Genomic DNA, 23,034 nt, shown 5'->3' on the forward strand with positions numbered 1-23,034 from the left:
CTTTCGTGCTCTAAGTTTTACGCCAGCCCAACAGGAAGTCGGCTATTTAGGATTGTTTGGAAACGCATGCTGTGGAATTTAATGTACTCCTCCTAGGGAATTCATCGATTCGCCTCCAAACTCGGAGTGCATGAAGTCAAGACATTTAGGATGCTAAATTGCGGACGGATTTTTGATATCTCGAACGGTTTGGCCGTGGCGAGGAAACGAATTTATGGCGAAAAAATGAAACAGGAAGTGTGTTATAACTTCTGCATACATTAAAGGCCGTGTTGCAGGTTTTTTTTTCATCGAATTTGTGCTATTTACTTGTTGGTAATAAACATTTAAACTGTTATCCATTGCATTTTATGTCGTTGGGTATCACAAAGCGGAATATAATACGAAAAAGTAGAGCGGTTTGCAACGACTCTCCTTTCCCCCACAATGTCATTACGTCACGTTGGGGAGAGAATTTACCAAAGCCCGCGGCCCGCATTGAGAGTGACTAGAGAGACGAGTAGCAGACGAGAGTATTCAGATAACGTTAGCGCAGATTATAGATAAATAAATAGATAGATAGACAGACAGATAAATAGATAGATAGGCTAGTATAGAGAGATAGGCAGACAGCCAGATAGCATAACGTTAGCAATAGCATAGATAGCTAGCAGCTAGATAGATAAATATATAGAAATATATAACGTTAGGTAGATTGACAATGGTGAACTACTGTTTGTGCTGGGTGTAAAAACTCTTGATGCTGAGTGAGGCATGTCACATCTGGTGTGGGGTGAGCTCCTCGACCAGCGACCAAAACACACTCACTTCCCTACAGCACAAGCTTTCCAACGCAGTTTCCATGGGACGGCACCACGCACACAAGCACCTGCTAAACACAGCGACAGACACGCGGCGGCTACGTTTGCAACAACATTTTCACCGGAGGAAGAGATAAAAGCTTAGAAACACCCATATAGCTAGCATGATGCCTATTTGATTCTATTTGTAGATGAAAAGAAAAAAAAAGTGTCGTTATTGTGCACTGCTGCTCGTAGACTATACCTCCAGTGCTCATTGCTGCGTTGTTAAATGATAGCAACTCACCAGAACACTTCACCAACTCTCCACTCATTCTCCTCGGACCATGCATTTAATTATTAAGTATTTACGACATTGTGGTGGCGTTTAATTGCGTTCAACTCGTAAATACGATCTATACGAGATGACTTTGAACGCACCATAATACTCGGCTGAGGCTAGCTTTCCTCCACTTCTCCCCAACGTGACGTCATCACCGAGTTGCGTAAAAAAACCGTTAATACCAAAAACGTAAAAAACTGGTCTTTAAGGCCATTTTTGGGACATTTTAAAAATGATATACATATCTTGAGTGATTTATGTACCCATTAATCGACAGTGGTTGTTAACCTGCAACATGGCCTTTAACTGATCTTGATGAAACTTCAGCAGTGTGTTCGTTGTAAGAGGCCGATCGCACAGATGTGACTATTGTGAGTCAAAGTTATAGCGCCACCAACAGGCAGCAGGAAGTACATCACTATTAAAATGCTTTGAAATCACGGTCTTATTTTTACCAGATTTGCTTCAAACTTTATATGTACAATGTAGACACACGGCAGATGTAAACCTGTGAAAGGATTATTGATATCTTAGATACTGTTGCCGTGGCAACGCATCAAACTTTAATATTCTTTTTTTATGCTTTTGAGACTCTTAACATACTTGAAATTGCATGAAACTCGACAGACACATCACATTTATTATCCAGTAGACATGTGCAAAGTTTCAGAAACGGGCGTGGTGAGGGGCTCAGTAGCGCCACCTTTAGTCATAAGTGGGGGGGTTAGTTTTATCAACAGCAACAAAACTTGGTATGTGTATTGTTCTCATCAAGACGGACAACTTTCTAATTTACATGAACCATCTCCGACCAACAGGAAGAGAGATATTTTGGTTTGAATGTGGATTTTCTGAAGAATTTTCTCTCCCTCTCTCTGTGTCTGTGTGTGTGTGAGGGGAGGGGGGGGGGGGTTTGACTATTGCTTTTATATTGTTAATCAAGGTTTCAGGGGCTTTTGGGGTCCTTAACGTGCTCAAAAACTCTTGAAACTTTGCACACAGGTCAGAACCCACGGCCATCAGGGCCGGGCTGAAGCTGGTACCCGGGCGTGGCAGGGGGGCTCAACAGCGCCCCCTTGAACGGGGTTCTAAAACTTGATCCATATATCAAACACGCTCGCATGAATTAATATGAAACTCGGTACACATATAGATCTCATCGGGCCGAACAACTTTACCCCGGTCAAGTTTTACGCCAGCCCATCAGGAAGTCGGCTATTATGGGTTGTTTGGAAAACACTTGCTGTGGAATGTGAAATACTCCTCCTAGAAAATTCACTGTGTCCCCTTCAAACTCGGTGTGCATGTAGTCAAGACTTTGAGGATGCTAAATTGCGGACGGATTTTTGATATCTCGAACGGTTTGGCTGTGGCGAGGAATCGAATTTATGGCGAGAAAAGAGAAACACGGAAGTGGAATAACTTCTGCATACATTAACTGATCTTGATGAAACTTCAGCAGTGTGTTCGTGGTAAGAGGCCGATCCGATGGATGTAGCTATTGTGAGTCAAAGTTATAGCGCCACCAACTGGCAGCAGGAAGTGTGTCACTTTCAACATGCTTTTGACAAAAGTGGGGGGGGTTAGTTTTAACTACAGTAAAGAAAAAATAGTTTGTATATTGTTCTCATCAAGCCGGACAACTTTCTAATTTACATTCAATAGCTCTGGCCATCAGGAAGTCAGATATTTTGGTCTGAATGTGAATTTTTTTGCAAAATCAGCCTCTGAATTTTTAGCCACTCCTCTTAAACTATTTATTTTATTCGTACCAAACTTTTTCAACATGATGAAACTACATTAAATATGCTAAATTGTGAATGGATAATAAATATCTCAAACGGTTTTGCTATGGCGAGGGATTAAATGTATGTATGTATATATATATATATTTATATATAAATATAGCTGCGAGCAGCGATGGAGGGCCAAAGCCGGCGGTACCGCCACCCCGGTGCCTTTAGGTAACTAAAGGCACCGGGGTTGCGGTGCCACCGGCTTGGGCCCGTAATCGCTGCTCGCAGCTATATTTATATATAAATATATATATATATACATACATACATACACACACACACACATATATATGTGTGTGTGTATATATATATATATATTATATTTACACACACACACACACACACACACACACACACACACACACACACACGTAATAATGTGTCATTATTTATTTAACAGAAATAAAGCCAAGATGGAAAATCCATGGGTGACAAACTAAGTACACCTTATGATTCAATTGCTTGTAGAGACACTTTTAGCAGCAATACGTTTAAAGAATCTTTTTCTGTATGGCAGTATCAGTCTCGTGCATCGTTCTGGAGGAATTGTGGCCTGCTCTTCTTTACAACGTTGCTTCAGTTCATTAGGGGCTTTCGCACCAGGTAGTTCTAGGAACTAGTCACCAGGGTGGTTTCCCCAAAAACAAAATGTTCCCTAAGGCCATTTTCCTGGTTGCATTCGCACCGCCAGTAGGAACTCAGAAGTGACGTAAGCGGTGCTTAATGTTGTGACCTTTATTTTGACGGCGCTGAGAACGCCAGAGCCTGAGCAGACAGTGCTTGCATTCTCCGTGTTCATTAGTTTATGATCTGTTTAACAGTCCTGTCTAATACATTATTAGATAGAGCTGCAATACAAAGAAAGTAGACAGTATATGAAAAAGTAAAAGTATTACGGCTGTTTCACATCGCATGCTTGAGCTTCACATCAGCGTAACTACATCTTCACTGCAGCTGCAGACGCGCGAGAGTATTCACACTGGATGCGTTTGTACAGCGTCACAGCAGCGGCTCCAGCAAGCATTTCTTTACAAAGACAACAATAAAATTGTTTTTAGAAGTTGGTCATTTATAAACTTGATGGTCTTGAAAGTTTGTTCGGATGGGGAGGTGTACAACATTCACATGTAAATGGTAAACAACAAACACAACCAAGAAAACAGCTCCGATCTTGTCATTTCAGTCATACTTCGATGTTTACAAGACACCAAACTCAATAACGCACACTTGGGTTTGATTTGAGTAGTGCTAGCCTATATACCTGTCTGTGACAGGTATATAGGCTAAAAGAAAGTTTATATATAAAATTTTCTAGCTAGTTTACTTTAGTGTTTTTTTTTTAAATAATACACCATACTTTCACCCAAACTGAATAACTAAAAACAAGTTTAAATGGGTAAATCTTCCATAAATATTTTTGAGTCTTCATTGTCTTTTCTTATTCATTGACATGCTTATTCTGTGCATTTTGGGCACTTTTTGTGTGAAATCATATTTATTTTGTCCATCAAAAGTGTGCTTTCACTTTAATTGAGCGTGAGCAGTGCAGCAAAAATAGACTCGGCGCCAAAACCCCCACTTCACTGCTGCTTACGCGCTGCTCCTGCTCCCAGTGTGAATGCAATCATTGGTTAACATATATGGCGAAAAAAATACATGCTGCTCCCGCTTGGGGTGTAAAATGGCCGTTAGCGTTTACCGTGTGGTTGATGCTCAATGTCGCTAGAAATACATAATCATGTTCCGCTTGGTCCCCTCAAAGATTATTTTGCGTTGGATTTTTTCCTTAGAGTAAAGCATAAGAGGCCCATCTTTTACCATTTTCCATGTTCATAGAGTTAGATTGTGGAGTAAATATATTGGCTACAATCTGTGTGTTTAATTTTTTTTTTTAAATGGCGGGTGCTGGACAATCCGCATATGCTAACGTCACTGGTAGTTCCTATTGTGCTGGGTTAGACCCTACTCTGATGTAGGAGCTAATTTAGTTCCCCCAAAAGGAGTTCCTAAAACTAAAATCGTTCCCAGTTCCTGCGGTGCGAACACGCCAAAAGGCGGGTACTTCCGCCATTAGTTCTAGGAACTATGAAAATGTTCCTCCGGTGCAAAAGCCCCTATTGATGTGAGTAGGTTTTTGTTAATGCACAGCTGTCTTAAGGTCCTGCCGCAACATTTCAGTCGAGTTGAGGTCTGGACTTTGACTGGGCCAGCACAACACCTTGATTCTTTTCTTGATTCCCAATTTCGACCAAGCTTTAGCTGTCGGACTGATGACCGCACATTTGTCTCTAGAATAATTTGGTATACAGAGTAGTTCATGGTTGATTCAATGACTGAAAGGTGCCAAGGTGCTGTGGCTGCAAAACAAGCCAAAATTCATCAACCCTCAAAACCTGCCAGTTTATACAATTAGAAAGTAAGATCCAATTATTACAAAAACAAACTTTTTCAGATCAACAAGCTACACGATTGTCCTCCTTAAAAGAAGAATATGATTTACTTTCACAATCAAAGGCAGAGTTTATTTTACATAGAACTAGGCATTTGAACGATGCAATTTATAAAATAAAATAAATGTTTTTGTAGACTTTTCCAGTCTTGAGTGGATCAGTGTGCGGTTAGCCACCCTTTTTGTTCATTCTTCAACATAGAACTAGGCAAAAATATTATTTTGAATCAGAGAGACCAAGCCAATTATTGGCCCTCAGGTTGAGAGAATGCGAGTCTACGGCATTTATCAGTACAATAAAATCTTCAGATGATCAGGTCACCACGAATCCTGTGATAATTAATGATATATTTCAAGATTTTTACACAAATTCATACAAAGCCGAAACCGATTTTGATGAGTCAATCTGCAAAGAGTATCTAGGTAAATTAGTACTGCCTCGGATCCCACAGATGGATAAAGACTCTTTGGAGGCCCCGTTAAATTTGGAGGAGCTCCATGAATCACTAAAAAGTCTTCAAAAGGGTCATCAGGCCTTGATGGTCTACCTCCTGAATTGTATTTAGAAATATGGGATTTGGTAGGGAATATGATATACTCTCATGTTCTCATCACTTGATTCGTTTAATTTTGCAATTGAGCACGGGGCATTTCATAGAGATAAAAAAACATCTTTCAAATCATTGCTTCTTAAAAAGGGGAAAGATCCGCTAGATTGCTCCAACTACAGACCAGTATCACTCATCCCATGCGATTTAAAAGTTTATACTAAAGTTCATGCCTCTCCCATGGAGAAAGTAATTCATAGCTTAATTAAGGAGGACCAAACCGGTTTTATTAAGGGGTGTCACGCATCCGATAATATGCGTAAACTTTTTCATGTTCTTGATTTTGCAGACGCTCATCCGAGCCCTTGTGCAGTTTTATCACTTGACACAAAAGCCTTTGACAGGCTAGAGTGGAACTATATGTGGGCAGTTCTGCAATGTTTTGGTTTTGGTGAACATGACATTTCTATGATTAAGACAATTTACCACTCACCTGAGGCATCAGTCTTAACTGGTAATATTATCTCAAATTTTAATAACATTTTAGGCAAGATAAAGAGTGATACTCAAAGATGGAATAATCTTAAAGTCTCTCTTCAAGGCCAAGCTTTCTTTGCTTTTAAAGAAATCGCTTTTTAAGGACAACAATAAACGGCTGGTAGGGACTACACAACATTCCTCCAGGTTAGTGACATCACCAACCCTAAAATTTACATAAACCCCAACCCCTGAACACGATTTATAGATTATCAAGACAGAATATGCTAATCAATAACTAAAAGATAACTACACATAAGCTAAATAAATTCATCAACTAACCATTCAGAAACGTTCTGTTGCATTCTTCATGTTGTCACTTCTTCCTGAGTCTCTTCATCATTGTCTGAATCCAGTTTGAACATAAAAGGCTAAAAGTTTTAGAAATTTTCAGTGCATGTCTGTGTGAGTGCAAGCTGTTGAAGCTCTGCCCTCTGTGCCGGGAGCAGCAGCTCATTTGCATTTAAAAGAACAGACACAAAAAGTGCATTTTTGCTCACCCTCAAAAATGTACAATTTTAACATGCTAAAATGTTGTACTAATTAATTTAAAATTAAAATATTATTAAAGATGGATGGATGGATTTGTTGCCCATATTGCCATTTGTTGTATGATCTGAAATAATTTGGCTATTGTAATGCCTATTGTAAAGTGTGATATGAAAACTGTAGTGCAGCTTTAGCTTTAGTTAAGTACAATGAGCATTTTTTTGTAGGGTGTGGAGTGAAATTGGCAGCACAACCAGTTCTCTCTGAGAAACGTCTGGACATTAAAACAGAACATTCAAACCATTGCATGCTCTATTAGTTAGAGACAGAACACAATTATCTGCTCAGGGCAGTTTGCAGTAAAAAAAAGAAAGAAAGAACTGCTTAAAATGAGAAAGAGGTTAGTCTAGAGCAGTGCTTAATTTGTAAATAAATAATTGCCGGATAAAAAAAACAGCAATTAAAAAGTTATATTCTCTCACGGACAACGTTGTTGCCTTTTCCATTATCGATTTCTGATTCTGACTGATCTAACTCCAGTTGCTTGTGTCTCTGGCTATCCTGATTATTATTAGCAGTTCTATCTTCGGGATCTCTTTTGATCAGAAACACTACCAGCTTTACTCGTGGAAAATGAAAATGAAAATATGCTTGACTGTCTTTTTAACATTTTGTCGATATGAATTTATTTATATTAGAATAATTAATCAGGTGCACTCTCTCTAAACTTGATGCTACTCTACAAACGTTACGCTTGTAGATAAGAATAAGCAGCAAGCATCAACCAATGATAGTGATTTTGAACTTAACCCTTTGATGCGCACACTATGGATACCCCTTCTAATGCACAACATGGGTCTAAAAAGACCCGTATTCATTTCCTATGTTATTTCATGCATGGCTTGGCTTTTTTTTTTTTTTTCACCTTTTGAAATCACTTTATTTGAGCATTTACTATTTCATGATCTATTAATTTCATGATTTATGAATATAATTTTTTTTTTTATGATCACAAATTCATATTTTAATATTTTTTTATAAGTTTTGTGTTAAAACATCAAGTTTACACACATGGGTCTAAAATGACTCATCTATGCAAGCGTGATAAAACAAAAGAATAAAGAAAACTTTTTGTCAAAATAACCAATGTCACAGTTGTTTAGATCCACACATTTACTGTAACACTTGAAATATGTTTATTGGCCACTTTGTCACACATAACACGCATATGCCTAACCGATAACACTGAAATTGAACTGTAGTGTAGTGCAACTGTAGGAGGATCTCCTCAACCACCACCAATGTGCAGTATCCACCTGGATGATGCGACAGCAGCCATAGTGCACCAGAACGCCACCACACACCGGCTTATGTGACCGATAGCATTGATTTATGACCACAAATAAAAATGAATAACGGTACAAGGTTTCTGCCCAACAGCGACAATATATACACTTGTATATATAACTTTCTATTGCAAATTTAATTTTATTGACCTAGCTAACATTAGATAAAATAGAATGTCGACGCAAGCTAGCTAATGGTATTGGACATGTTTCTCTTTCACACTAGTTATGGTTTTCAAGGTCAAGGTAACCTTAGCCTACGAGGCTATATCTATATTTTTCTGTAACAAAAAAAATGTTTTAAATAAAACTTACATGCATGAAAAATACAAAAGCAGCCGTGTTGAATTGTGAAATGTGTGGCAGGTGAATAGTTTTCTGCAGTAAATATATTTATACATATCAAAGGTTCCTATACGGGTCATTTTTGACCCATGTGTGTAAAATGGATGTAGAAATACAAAAAACGTGTTTGTTTATAAAGTAAGAAAGGAAAAATAAACATAATGATTTTTGAAAATCAAAAACAAGATATTCAATGAATACCTGGATTAATAAATGATAAAATAAATTTATTTCAAATATTCAGCAAAGAAACATGAATACGGGTCTTTTTAGACCCATGTTGCGCATTAGAGGGGTAGTGACACAAAAACAATTTTTTTTCGAAAAGTAAGAAAGGAAAAATTTAAATATTGATTTGTAATGATCTAAAACAAGTTAATTGAGGAATACCTGGAATACTGAATGATTAAATAAATTTCTTGCAAAGATATAGAAAATGAAAACTCAGTCGGGTCTTTTTAGACCCATGTTGTGCATCAAAGGGTTAAGAAAGCTGATCAAAAATATATTTGCTGAGGGCCAATAGCAAAACATAACCTCCAAATACATTTGCAATTTTGCATTAACCCGCACTCGCTCTGTCTCTCACGATGCGTGCACCTTGGCGCGAAGTGAGCGTTTTCAATTAATGCAATGCCGGAACGCAAAAATCCAAAATCTGACATTTTCCGGAGCAGGATCCGGCTCAAATTAAGCACTGGTCTAGAAAAAACAGTAATGTCACACTTGCACAAAAATATTCTTGTGCAAGAAGTAGAAGTAGAAAGCAGGAAGGTGTCTAGTTAAAGCTCCATTCAGGTCAAATGCCCACAATGGTGATAGTTTCACAAATCAAACATTGCAGAATTTAAACCTAGATTATTTTGTGGCATTGTGTCCAAATTCTGGACTCGAATTTGTGTTGACTGCTAGAGCACTGCTTAATGTATCGGACCTTTAACCACAAGGTTATACCACTGCCGTAATAAATACAAAGAGCCAACATTTCAGTGATGTTTCTGACAAAACCTTGAAACCCTGAAAACAATTATTGTGTTTAACAGCAGAATTTGTGGTGAAAAAACCATGATGCTGTACAGAAAATTCCACCAGAGAGTCGATACAAGCAAAAAGTGCCAAAAGATCTCGTTAGCTCCCATGAAGTAAGCAAATGACGTAATCGACTTGGTCTTCCTACGCGCTCAAAATACTTTAATGTTTGAATATATATGCATATTTTGCACTAAACCTAAAATATTTAGTTTTTTATATATACAGTATAATCAACATTTTTTAAATCAGTAGAGTATTATATTTCATACTTTATATAATTTGATTATGTTGTTCGCTATGCATAATGGGATTGAAGTTATTTCTATCACTTTTTGTCAGACCTCTTTTGAACTAAGATATGTCTTCCATTTTGTTGTGTGGATTGCAATATTTTATGGACAGCTGTGCTAATTGGTCTGTTAATTCAACCTTCACACTCTGCTTTTACTGATGGAATCTGTAATCAGTGAAGATTGGTGGTACGGTGCAAAAGCAGCTAAATGCCTACATAGAATATTTGTTCTCACAATCTGACAGTCTTTTAGGGGGTCATCGGGTTTATGCTCACCTCTCTAAAACCCTTTTCCCCCGATTGCTCAGTCTGGCCAGGAGTCCAGGTCAAGGAAGATTCCTGGTTGTTCCAAACTTCTTTCATGTAAGAGTTATGGAGGCCACTGTGCTCTTCAGAACCTTAGATGCAACAGATTTTTTGAAGCCTTCCCCAGATCCCACAATTCTGTCTCTGAACTTTGCAAGCAGTTCTTTTGACCTTATGGCTTGGTTTTTGCTCTGATATGCATTTTCAGCTGTTAAACCTTAAAGACAGATGTGTGTCTCTCTAATCAATTTACCACAGGTAAAAAAAAATATGATGGATTAAAAAAATGTACTTGCTTGAACAACAAAATCACAAAAACAACAAAACAGCACTTTTTAGCTTGGAGGTAAGGTTAATGAACAGAAAAAAGCTATTCTATAGCTTCATATGGACCCCCTTTAGGATACTTTTATTGTACTGTTGTGTCTCACCTGAGAGAAAGTAAATAGTGTTTTTAAACCAGTTAAAGACTATGGGCTCTATCATACACCTGGCGCAATGCAGCGTTATTTGCTAGTTTCAGCCTGACACAGTTATCATTTTCACATCCTGCACCACGTTGCTTAAATAGCAAATGCATTTGCGCCTGGACGAGGTGTGTTCAGGCGCATTGTTGGACCATTGCTATTTTAATGCAACTGAAATAGACTGCACCATTGACCAACTGAAACCTGGTCTAAATTCAAGACGCAATTTTTTTTTGGTTATTTAAAGGCGCGTTAGTAATGTGAGCCTATAGGCGGGTCCACAACACGTGTACACTCTGCTTATTACACACACAGGGACACACAGCAGCACACAAACTAGCCAAATATTTAAAATAAAAGGATTACAATGTAAAAGATTAATATTGTGTACATAAAGATATGGTGGAATCTGGCTTGTCCCGTCGATGGTCTGCTTGCACACTTTAACCTCACGCACGAGCAGATCTGTTTCCTCTCTGGAGAAGCATTAAGTCTTTCCGCTTGCAAATTCTGCCATGTAAATAGCAAACCGCCATGGCGCAAGCGTAACTGGCTTTCAAAGGGAATGGGAGATGAGACTCTGATTGGTTTACTGCATGTTACGCCCAAAACACACCCATTACTCATTAAGAGAATAGGGACAACCGTTTTAGACCGTGCGCCGGACGCGCCGACCATTTTTAAACTAGCAAAAATGGATTCAGACACGCTCTAAGTGCACTTGCGCCGTGTGCTTAAGATTAGATTAGATTAGATTCAACTTTATTGTCATTACACAAGTACAGGTACAAGGCAACGAAATGCAGTTTAGGTCTAACCAGAAGTGCAATAGCAGCAAGTGCAGGATATACAGTGGTTCCATAAGTGCAGAACATGGATATGTACTGAATAAATATAGAGTTGAATACTATTATAAACAAAAATTTACAGATAGATTGTCCTATGAATATAATATACAGATAACTATTACTGTGAACAGAATTTACAGCTAGATATGTACTGAATATAATATACAGTACGCTTAGATCAGGGGTGCCCAACCCTGCTCCTGCCGATCGACTGTCTTGCACAGTTTATCTCCAACCCTAATCAAACACACCTGAAGCACCCAATTAACATCTTCAGGATCGCTTGAAAATTAAAGGCAGGTGCGTTTGATTAGGGTTGGAGATGAACTGTGCAGGACAGTCGATCGGCAGGAGCAGGGTTGGGCACCCCTGGCTTAGATCATTAAAATAGGGCCCTATGTAGTCAAATTTCATGTCCATGTCTGCACCAGAACAGAACATGTCTGCTGCTACAGCCGCATGAAAGCACTTAAGTTTACAGTATATGTTCATCAGTAGCAGTGGCTGCCCATCATTTAGACTATATTATGGGTAGGACTACCAGCATTAGTGGTCACAATATGTCAAAACTGCACTGTACTAGAGGACAGATGTGTTCACCTTTGGCTTTAGTGCGATGAAATAGTCTGGTTATGATGTCTTTCTCTGAGAATGTAAGCTTTCAGAGGCAGAATAAAATATGAGCTAACCTACAGTGCAATGAATAAAAACAATCCAGGTGCTTAATGTCCAGATGTTTTAATGTTTTTTCCTCACCTCATGGAACGTGATAAAAGACTAAGCCATTCATTCCCAATTCAGCTCTGACAACACTACAAGGTCAGTTAAGATTATATAATTGAAGTAGGGTGGACCCAAAACTTCTGGCCAATCCCTTTTCATTCCTCTAGTAATATTCATGAAAGGTTTGACATGCAGCTTAGACAATAGTTTCCATTTGATTCCATTTGATCCAATGGCATTTTTCTGACGTGCTATTTCTGACACAAGGTTGTACATGTGGATCTACTTGTGGTCTGACCACAAACACCACTGGAAGAAGTGATATTGTGTTATATAATATTATGTAAGCTGTATTATTGTCAGGGTCATGTTCAGTTTCTTAGTTTTCATTGTGTTCAGTCTATGTTAGCATGTTTTTCTTTTCTCCAGTGTTAACTATTGTTTAATCTCAGTTAAAACAATGAATAGCACGTCATTACCATGGTAAGAATTAACTATATGGTTTCTGTGGTAGAAGTTAACCATCCAACTGGTCGTTACCGCAAAATAAACCCCAACAGGGTGATCAGGACTTGTATCTCCCTGAAGGCAAGAGATGTGGTGTGATACGAGAAACATAAAAAACGCACAGCCTTCAGATACCCGGATGGGCAGTATGTTCTTCAGTGTTGCTATTGACGACGGTTGTTATCTGGGAATTACACACCTCGGAATGTCGTGACTGACAAATCAGAATCAAGTATTCCAGAGAGCCATGTAATAAGTAAGGTACGCGAAGCGGAGGGGTCTTGAACAGCCTGAAGGGCTGCGGCTGTAAGGTACGCGGTTGTACATTATCCCGCTTATTACAACGGCTACTTGCTACATAAGTAAATAGACACGAAATATTGATCTGAGTTGAAATATTTTATTAGCTCTTTAAACGTGTTCTGTTTTAAATTGTGTTCTAAATAGCAGAACTCATGTTCTGAGAAAATATTATGATTTTATATTATGAAATATAATGAAAAACACCACTGTATTTGAACAATAGAATTTGAAGGAAATAACTTTCTCTGAAAAGTATTTTATACTAATTTGATTTAATTACTATAAAAGGAATACTGGACAAGGATACTGAATGATTTTAGCAATGTAATATGATGGCAAAAATGGCATTTTTAGTCAGTATCTTATATTTTCCAAATATCTTGTATCGTTAAACATGGTATTACGTGGATGGGAATATTTATATGGAAATGATATGCAAATGATGTTATGCATGGTAAAACTAGGCATTGTAAGCTCCATATATGGTTATTTTGCGGAAGAGATGGGGTGGAGATGCATGTATGCACAATCTTCCGCTGACTGGGTTTTATAAAGGGAATTTTGTGCAGGTTCTGGCGTAATCTAGCGTGCACTTTTAGGATGAAATCTACGGAAAGTTTTATACATGAGGCCCCAGGTGTAAAGAGTGATGTGTCTCAGCTGACCACTTGTGACAGGATCACCCACAACGCATTTCATTACTAGACGTAAACAGAATCTAAAAGTTTATTGTGGTCCGATTGAAGAAAAAAGAAAAAAAAGAAAAAAAGAAAAAAAAGAGGCGACCAAGAAATTATACAGAAAAAAAAAAAGTTGCACCAACCTCCAAGTGGTTTCGACAGAAAAATTTGACATTGGCACAAGCCTTGCCCATAGGGGCAGTATACAAACATACATGACAGTGAAATGCTGAGGGTCAGCCCTGCACATGTCTGGCTGAGGATGTGAAGATAGTAATCTTGATTCCTTTCATGGTAAAATACTCACAGATGTGCAGACTCTGAAAATCGTTGCATGATGTTTGGAAATAAGCAAGACACAGCGACAGGCGATATGACGTCAACAACTCCAGACTGTTTATGTCATTCATTTGGTAATAAATGCGGGGTGTCAAGAGAATCTCTAGGGCCATCTGTTCCACTGTTAATGGTGATGTGAAAAGATACATTGTGAACAGCTACAGAATTTTTTTTTTTAAGGGGAACTATTATGCAAAATTCAAGTGTTGTGTTTTAGGATGTACCAATACACATAAGAGTCTCCATAGACTTCCGCCATCTGAGTCACTGAGGACATCGTGGTTAAATTTAATTTTCAAAGGAAATGTCACAATGAAAAATCGCAATAGTCTTATTCATTTGCGCCAATCATTTTGTGCTGGACTGCTTCACAAACAAGGGTCATTTCAAAGCTGGATTTTCAAAACTTCAGATCCAGACTAAGTAAGTATCACACGCCATATGTTGTGAGTCCTTCCAAATTGCCCTTTGAAAGAGCTTGTTGGCACTCTGTACAGCTAAAGTTGCTTAAACTAGTTAAAAATTGTACATGAACGCCCTTTGAAGTCGCCCACTTAAATGTGACGAGCTCGTAATCACGACTTCGGAAGTAGGAATTATGAAATTTCTGATAGCACGTGAAGGCACCAGGAAAGCATAGCTATGTCGTAATTTTTATCACGCCATATCTGTGTAATTCATAAACACGCATTATATGTTTGAACATATAAGGCTGAACACAGCTACTGACCGTTTCTGACATTTTCAGTGCGTAAGATTGTACTGCTTTGTTGTTGCGGGCCGGGAGCACCAGCTCATTTGCATTTAAAGGGACACACACACAAATGCGTTTTTGTACACCCCCAAAAAGTGGCCATTTTAACATGCTATAAAAAAATTCTGTGGGGTATTTTGAGCTAAAACTTCACTTAACTTCACATTGGGGACATTAGAGACTTATTTTACATCTTGTATAATAGGTCCCCTTTAAGTTTAGTTTTGATGAGTTAAGTTAAGGATAAGTTTTGTTAGTTTGAAGAACACATTTTGAGCCAAACAATTAAGGTTTTGTCAAAATGAAAGTTCTTTTCAGCTTCAGAGGCAGATAGCTGGATAGCTTTGTGACTTGAAAGATAAAAATGCAGCTCTTCAACCTGAGTACATTTCAGCATTTCAGGGGTACTGAAGAAAGCTAATTAGCAGACACTTGGGGTCTCACAAAAGTCAGAAGCTCACCAAAACTCCTGGGGAAAACATCTGGATGCCTGGCTGTGGCTTATGGCAATCAGACAACATCCTCATTGACTTCAGCTGTGCTAATAGTACCTTTGAGTTGTGGAGCACATTCCTGAATATTTTCTGCAATAAAATATATTAAAAAACAAATCTGCTTTACTCTTTTAAAAAACTTACACTAGTGTACAAATTTTAATGAAATTGATAATCCTGTTATGTACACACAGTGTGTAGATGTGTACATATAGCTCATTATGAGACAGGTGAAAAAGGGTAAAGAAAGACACACAATAATAAAATAAAAAAAGCTTGCATGCAAAGACCCTGTCTAAGATGTTTTGCCATTTGCCTCTTGTGCATACTTTCACCAGACTTTTGCAGACTCACACAGCAGTATGACATCGTAAACAGCTTCCTAACACTCTCTCAAGAGTATCATTACTGCTACAAGAGCATGTCTTGTCTATAAGTGTTTTTTTTTTTGTTTTTTTTTGGAGTCAGCTCCCTGACATCTGTTTTCTTTTGTTGTCTGAACCAGAGGGAACATCAACCTGTGATCAGTGTTGTCACGATACCAAAATTTCAGTAGTCGGTACCAATATCAGTCAAATTTCATGGTTCTCTGTAATGCGATCATAGCATATTTTTTAACGGTTTAAAAAATGTATTAAATTAAATGTAAATTATTAACGTTAATAATAATTTAAAGTAAATAATACATTAATTTGGAATACAGCCTTTTTATACATATTTATAAGCAAACACTGCTTCATAAAGGTTAAGTGAAAAGTCAGTAATAAAATAAACAGAGCTTTTATTCACATATAATTGATCAGCAAACATAAACAGAAGATCAACCGGTCTTGCTTGACACATGAGAACAAACCTCATTGGTTCTTGCACGTCAAAAGCAAGCATGCTTGGGCTTTCGTTTACCACAACTAATTTAGCACGCTAAATATCTCACGGGACAACTCAGGATTCTCTCCAAAGCCCTGTCATCAAAATCATTTGTTTGCTCCATCATTTAAGAATACAATATTTGATTATTGGTTTGAAAAATGAATTCATAGCTTTACAGACATATTTATTGATAAAGTATTTCCATCATTTGAGCAGGTACAAAATAAATACATACCTCTGTGACATAAAAAAAAAAAAAAAAAACTTGCCGGTGTAAAACTTCCATTCTATCTTAACTCTCCAAACTAAGACATTATGGAAATTATACTTATGCGTAATCCCCACAATAAAGGAGGTATATCATATATGAGAAGCTATTTCAGTTGACAAGTACATCAACTTTAGAACACTTAAAATCTGCCTGGAAGGATGATTTAGGATTTGAGATTGCAAAGGGAAAATAGCAGGTAGTCATTAAACAGATACTGTATAGCTCATCAGTGTGTGCAAGACATGGCCTCATACAATTGATAGTAATACATTGGTTACATAAGTCTAAACAAAAACTCAAGGATATTTCCAGATGCAGCCCTTTGTGTAATGTGGCTTGCACCAGCATCATTAGCTCATACAATATGTTTTCAATAACCCAGAACAGTGTTTTTGTCAAGAATACTGCATAGGCTTCTTGATTTAGATCCCTTGATGGTGGCTCTAGGAATTGTTGAGTCAAATATAGTTAAAAACAGTGCAGAACATAGTATGGTTTCATTCGTCAATCTACTCTGGGGTTTAATATTATTTAATTGAAAAGCTACATTAACACATATGAAAAAGAAAGAATGGTGAAAGTTAAATTGGTCACATTAGTACAAGTAATAAGCAAACTAAGAAAAGGAATAAATTAACAAATAGAATGTTGAGGTATCCATTAACTCATTTTATGAAAAGAGGTTTCCGGGGTCTTGCCTTAATTTAACTGAAAGTTACGCGTCTGTAACTTTTTTAATCAGTGAATAGTTAGATAATTTAGTCTGAAGTATAGTACATTACATTGAAATATCTACATGGCATAAAGATATTAAGATATTATAAACATTAACATCATGATTGTCTGTAAAGCTCTTTTGAAATTATAAGTTATAAGCATAAGAAGTTGTTATATTTATAATTAATTATAAGAAGTTATAAGCCCTATACAAATAAAATCAACTTGGCTTTACAATAACAAAACAGCAGTTTCAGCAAAAGTATGGATCGTGGCTCAAGACAGGATTGATGACAAGGATGTCAATTGGAAAATAAAGCGGTCAGATTTATTGTGGTATATCACCTGAAAAAAAATTAAAGAACCACTCTTTTAAATCTAATTTTTTAAATATAATAGCATCTCAAATAGTTATCTAGCACTTACTCCAATTATTACAAGTTTTAAGTACAAAATTAAAAATTAAAAGAATGGAAGCACATCTTCCTCTCACAAGTCTTCCTCTTTGATAAGAGGATGTCACACAGAAAACTACTTTTCTTTAAAAGAAAAGGTCAGAATATAAGATAGTGTATGACTTTACAGAACAAAGAGTCTTCATGCAATCTTCAGTTTACAAACAAACTCTGCTTGTGCAGAATGGAAGCATTGTGAGGTGCATTGCACACGTGTTGACGGGTGGGACCAGACAAAAAGCGGAGGAAATTTTTTTGCAAGGGGGAGAGGTTGGGGAGGGCCGAGTGGTGGTAGGTGGTGGGGGGGTCAATGACTGTGGGCCTGAGCAAAAGGGGAGGGCACAGCACACGTGAAAAAAATATTTAAGCTGCATCCGCTGCAGGCCCTCGGTGTGAGCAGACATTTGATTCTGAACTGAAGAGACTTGCCTGGAAAATATTCTACAGTTCTACACTTCATTCTAAAGAGTTCTTCTTACATTTTTCTTGTGTCACTGTAATCTGACAAACATTCAAAAGAGCAACACAGCCAGGATCGATCAACATCTTCCTCAAAGCAAGAGCACTCAAACTTTCTCCACACATAAGAATAATGAAAAGCATGAAGATGACGGCTACAGCATTGGCTCTTTTACTTCTAGTCCTGGGTCACGCGATGGCTCAGGGTGACTTCAAGAAGAACTTGGCAACAACCAAACAGGCAAAACCAGCACAATGCTGCGATGAGGTGCGCTCCCTGAAGGTCCAGGTGGCCAATCTGAGCAGCATGTTGGAAGAAATGAACAAGAAACAGGAGTCTGATCTTATGAAGGTTGTGCGGCAGATGATGGACATGGAAAAGCTCAACCAGCACCAAGAGGCCCGTGTCACAGAGGCCGAGAGCAAATATTCAGAAATCTACAATCGGATTGAAATCATGCAAATGCAGGCAGCCCAGTCTGCCCCACAGCAGAGCACTTCAGGTGAGTCTTGACACAGACAACTCAACATTTGCTTAGAAGACTTTTTTCAAGCACACACCATGTGTTATTCTACTCTCTGCAGGGTCACAGGTCACATATGCTGGTTGTTGACATACCTCAGAGTGTCAGTGATTGTCCTCTAAAGTCACAGGATAATGTAGCCCACCTACTTAGAATTTGAGATTTGCTATGTTAAAGAAAGATTGAAAGATTGTAAATATGGGCAATCATTCTATGTATAAGTTCATTCCCTGTATGTTCATTAACCAGGCATTATTCATTATAAAAATAAGCCAAAATCAAGCAAGAAATAGCAAAAGACTGTTGTTGTACTATTCTCTTCATTTAGACCATTTAATTGCATTTAAATTACATTGGCAGCCATTCACAACTCTCCAACTCTCTCCACACTGGTGGGTAATAGAGGGCTATTTCTGAATTCCCTGCAAAACTACATTTCCAAATTCTACTTTGGAAGCAGACCTCTACTTTGGAATGAAGAATAACAGCTCTATTATCATGGTACACAATCCAGTAAGCATCAAGATTACAGAAAAGTGTAGTATACTGTAAAGACAAGAAACTCAGAGAGGAAAATAAAAACAAAGGTTTGTGTAGATTTATCCGGACAGAATGCTTTAATGTATTTAAATGGAATTCTTCAGACACACGTTTGGAGAAACTTTAACATAGTTGTACCCAAGCTGTGAAATGTCTGGGCAGCAGTTGGAGGTAATTAGTAGGTAATAATACAGGTTACCTTGTGCAGGAATGTCTGGCTTTCCAACAGTAGCCAAGTCACAGCAGGTAATGTGGGCTTCTTACTCTGTACCCACAAGAACAAAGGAGCATTTTTCCTTCAAAACTATTAGACTAATAATCTTTCAAACCAGAAAAACCTGTAGTTTTATACCCAATTAATTATTTGTCACGCTGTTTCCTTTTTACTAGCAGCAACCGCACACACAGTGAAGCTTTGTTAGGAATGTGCTAGTTTCACAGAGACACATAGCCTAAAGTCAGAAGGAGTGCACACTAAATTAAGATTCTTCAGTTGGTTTGAAGGTGGATCCTGATGGATCCCATTAGGTTTAAATCCTTTGTTTTTCAAAATCACCTGGTCTATGAGACCCTAAACTAAGGAATTCTCCCTCCCTTAGATGCAATCTATGATTGCGCATCCCTACACAGCAGAAACTACAAAATTTCTGGAGAGTATAAACTACCAAAAGATGACTTCCTTGGAACACCTGAACTAAATGTAAGTCTGAATCATAGTCTTCATACAAGAAGCGACTTCAATTTAAAAGAAGATTTGTCATTGATCCCCAGATTGTTTCTTCAGGTATATTGTGACATGGAAAACAATGGTGGTGGCTGGACTGTCATTCAGAGGCGCAAGATTGGTCTGACAAGCTTCTACCGTGACTGGAAGCAGTACAAGAATGGTTTTGGTACAATCCGTGGTGACTTCTGGCTCGGCAACGAACACATCTTCCGTCTGACCAGACAACCCACAGTGCTGAGAATAGAGATGGAGGCAAGTATGCACCAAGCACAACATTAGAATTAAAGTGGAATCACACAAAGTAACACTTCATCCTCATTAAAGGTGATCCTCATTAAGGAATATTAATCCATGAATAATGCTTAAAGCACGACACATTAAATGACACATTCTTTTTATATTCTGCTAGAACTGGGAGGGTAAGACACGCTACGCTGAATACGGCTTCTTCACAGTGAGCAATGAGATGAACAGCTACAAGCTTTTCATTGCCAACTACAGCGGGAACGCCGGTGATTCTCTGCGTTACCACAATAATACCAACTTCAGCACTAAGAACAAAGACAATGACAAGTGTGTGGACAACTGCGCACAACTGCGCAAAGGTAAAAAGAAACACCCACCAGACATGTTTCTGCTGTGCTAATGACCTTCATGTTTTAACCTTAACAGCTTTATTTCACAGGTGGATACTGGTACAACTGCTGCACTGACTCCAATCTGAATGGTGTGTTTCACCGCTATGGGTCACATTCAAATAATCCAGATGGCATCTCTTGGTATGGATGGCATGGACCAAACTACTCACTGAAACGAGTGGAGATGAAGATCCGGCCCCAGAGCTTTGTACCGTAAAGACTTTCCAAAACCAAACTTATGTTCCTCCTCACCACTAAACCTTGGGTCAACATAATCTACAGCTTAAACTAGGCAAACATTTCAGGGGAAATGCATTTGTAAAACAGAGTTTTGAGTATGTGAAAAAAGATGTTTGATTGTAAATTGCATTTTATACAAGGTATTTATCTCTTAAATATTTTTATTTTCTTTAGCCTTTTCTAGAGGATTTTATGCACATGATCATTAGGTACAGCAAGACTTAGCAACAAGCTGATGTAAGTCATTCAGAAAATATGTTAGATTTTTGTAAAATTATAAACAATTTGACAGTTCAGAAACATTACGGTAAATTCACTGGTAGAGTAAATGAACTGTAAAAAGAAAAATACTGAATGATTAATAAATTGTATTTAAAAAAAATAAATAATTTTTGTTATGTCTATTGTGTCTGCATTAGTGCAAAATGAACTAACACAGTCAAAATTAGTAGTGACATGAAACATGGAAAAAAACTACACAAATTAATACACAAAACTTTACAAAACAACAGTGACATTGTCCCTAATTAGGTGTACTAAAAGTACTTGTCTGGACCTTCAAGAATGGCCACCCTATCCATTTGACTTTGTCAAGATCAGTTCACACTACTATAACAGGCTAAATAAAATGGAGCAAGCACTTTGGTTATGCAGATAGCATGGCCATAAACCTTCAAAGGGCAAACACAAAAATAAATAAAGATTACATGGAAAAAGCTAATAATGAGCAACCAGCAAAGGTAAAGGGTGAAAACTCATCAAGAAACCACCACAGCTATCAAACTAAGAACATAAATCCATCCATTCCTTGCACAGATACCCAAAACCTGAGTCAACATAAGCACATTCCACATGATCATTTTAACTGATGCAGAATCTCTGGGCATTTTGTGAGGTCCAGATGAGGTTACACTTCCAGGAACTGTATGGAAAAATACTGATCAAAACTCTGCATATAATCTAGTTTCTTAAAAAATATATTTCGTTAAAGTTTTTCAGTTAAGGGGTTTGCCACAGAAGCAGCCAAGCAGAAACTATGTGCTTGTAAATGTAAAAATTTTGTTCAACAGAGAGGCACCGTTTAACACTTAAATGCAAAGCAAATTTGATCATCATCAAGTGCAGAAAAAAAAATAAAAAATTACCAGAGCAATATGCAAATGAGCACTGCCACTTAAAGAATATAAAAATTATTTAAAGGCACAAAAGTTGAAAAGGAACCATTAACCATTTGATTACCCTCAAGTCATTGCAGACCCTTATGAGGTGTTTATTAATCTTGCAGATATTTTTCTTACAAAATAAAATAAAACAATAAAACCCAGAAGTAAATTTCAAAAGACAACATTGCATCTTATTTTACTATAATCACATCGTTATCATTTTACAAGCAAAAAAAAAAAAAAAAAAAAAAGCACAATCACAAGTCACAGAAAACAAATGAGACTTTTTCTCTAATGTTCTCAGCATTGCTCAGCATCTTTATTCTGCCACACAAAATAATATTATACTGACAAAACAAACAAAACCAAACAACACCAAGGACCCAAGAAACAGACCTCAATCAGTAGCAGGACTGGCTCAGTCTTCAAAGTGTATTTGAAATTTCATGAGAATACGCCTTACCACCAATTCAGAGACGCATTATTTTGACAAAGGTGGACCAAATTAAATAAAAAACAGCAACAAAGCACCTTTAATTTTATATCAAGCACAACAAAGACAATAAAGGTGGTTTTGTTACTGCCAATCTGGACAGTATCAAATGTCTATATGTCTATATATGTCTATGTGGTGTTTTTATTATGCTTTAAGACAAACCATGTACAAATGCATGTCAACACCATTGCTGAGTATTTTCTCCTTAAAACTGCAGTCTCAAAAATGCGGTTTGAAGTTTGAAATTGCTGGCGTTTCTGACGTCACAAACTACCTTGTAACAAATCACGTCAACGTGTGATCATCAACAAGTGAATCTCTGAGCTGGTGTGAGTGGAGACGGGGCTAATTTGTATATTCATAGAACCGCTTATACTAAATGAGGCAAAGGTGAAGAGATACATTCAAGCTATTTTAAGGCATAAATAATTTTTCCAAGGAAAAAATATTTAAATATATCATTTTGATTATCGAAGATGATTTTTTTTTTAAGTGATAAATTATTGACTACTATTGACTTTAAGGCATCAACGAGGAGAGAGTACAGTGTACAAGAG

The 23,034-nt window shown here is 37.5% G+C and overlaps 2 protein-coding genes across 2 annotated transcripts in view; one reads left to right on the plus strand and one right to left on the minus strand.

The window, feature by feature from the left end:
* Positions 1–23,034, minus strand: part of mtor (mechanistic target of rapamycin kinase) — a 253,459-nt gene that overhangs the window by 128,482 nt on the left and 101,943 nt on the right. The window lies entirely within an intron of this gene.
* angptl7 (angiopoietin-like 7) lies at positions 18,083–21,192 on the plus strand. The gene is made up of 5 exons (XM_081349574.1): positions 18,083–18,652; positions 19,813–19,913; positions 19,998–20,192; positions 20,350–20,545; positions 20,626–21,192. Exons 1-5 carry the CDS (start codon positions 18,283–18,285, stop codon positions 20,793–20,795), a joined length of 1,032 nt encoding a protein of 343 aa, XP_081205700.1. The 5' UTR covers positions 18,083–18,282; the 3' UTR covers positions 20,796–21,192.

Source organism: Scardinius erythrophthalmus (assembly GCF_964197995.2).
Source record: "Scardinius erythrophthalmus genome assembly, chromosome: 20".
NCBI lineage: Eukaryota > Metazoa > Chordata > Actinopteri > Cypriniformes > Leuciscidae > Scardinius > Scardinius erythrophthalmus.

What these genes read in the sequence shown, in the direction of transcription:
- angptl7 (XM_081349574.1), top strand. Translation starts at nt 18,283, where the DNA reads ATGAAAAGCATGAAGATGACGGCTACAGCATTGGCTCTTTTACTTCTA. An exon ending in TTGGAACACCTGAACTAAAT is followed by an intron (nt 19,914 to 19,997) that starts GTAAGTCTGAAT and finishes TTGTTTCTTCAG; the next exon opens with GTATATTGTGACATGGAAAA. An exon ending in CTGCGCACAACTGCGCAAAG is followed by an intron (nt 20,546 to 20,625) that starts GTAAAAAGAAAC and finishes TTTATTTCACAG; the next exon opens with GTGGATACTGGTACAACTGC.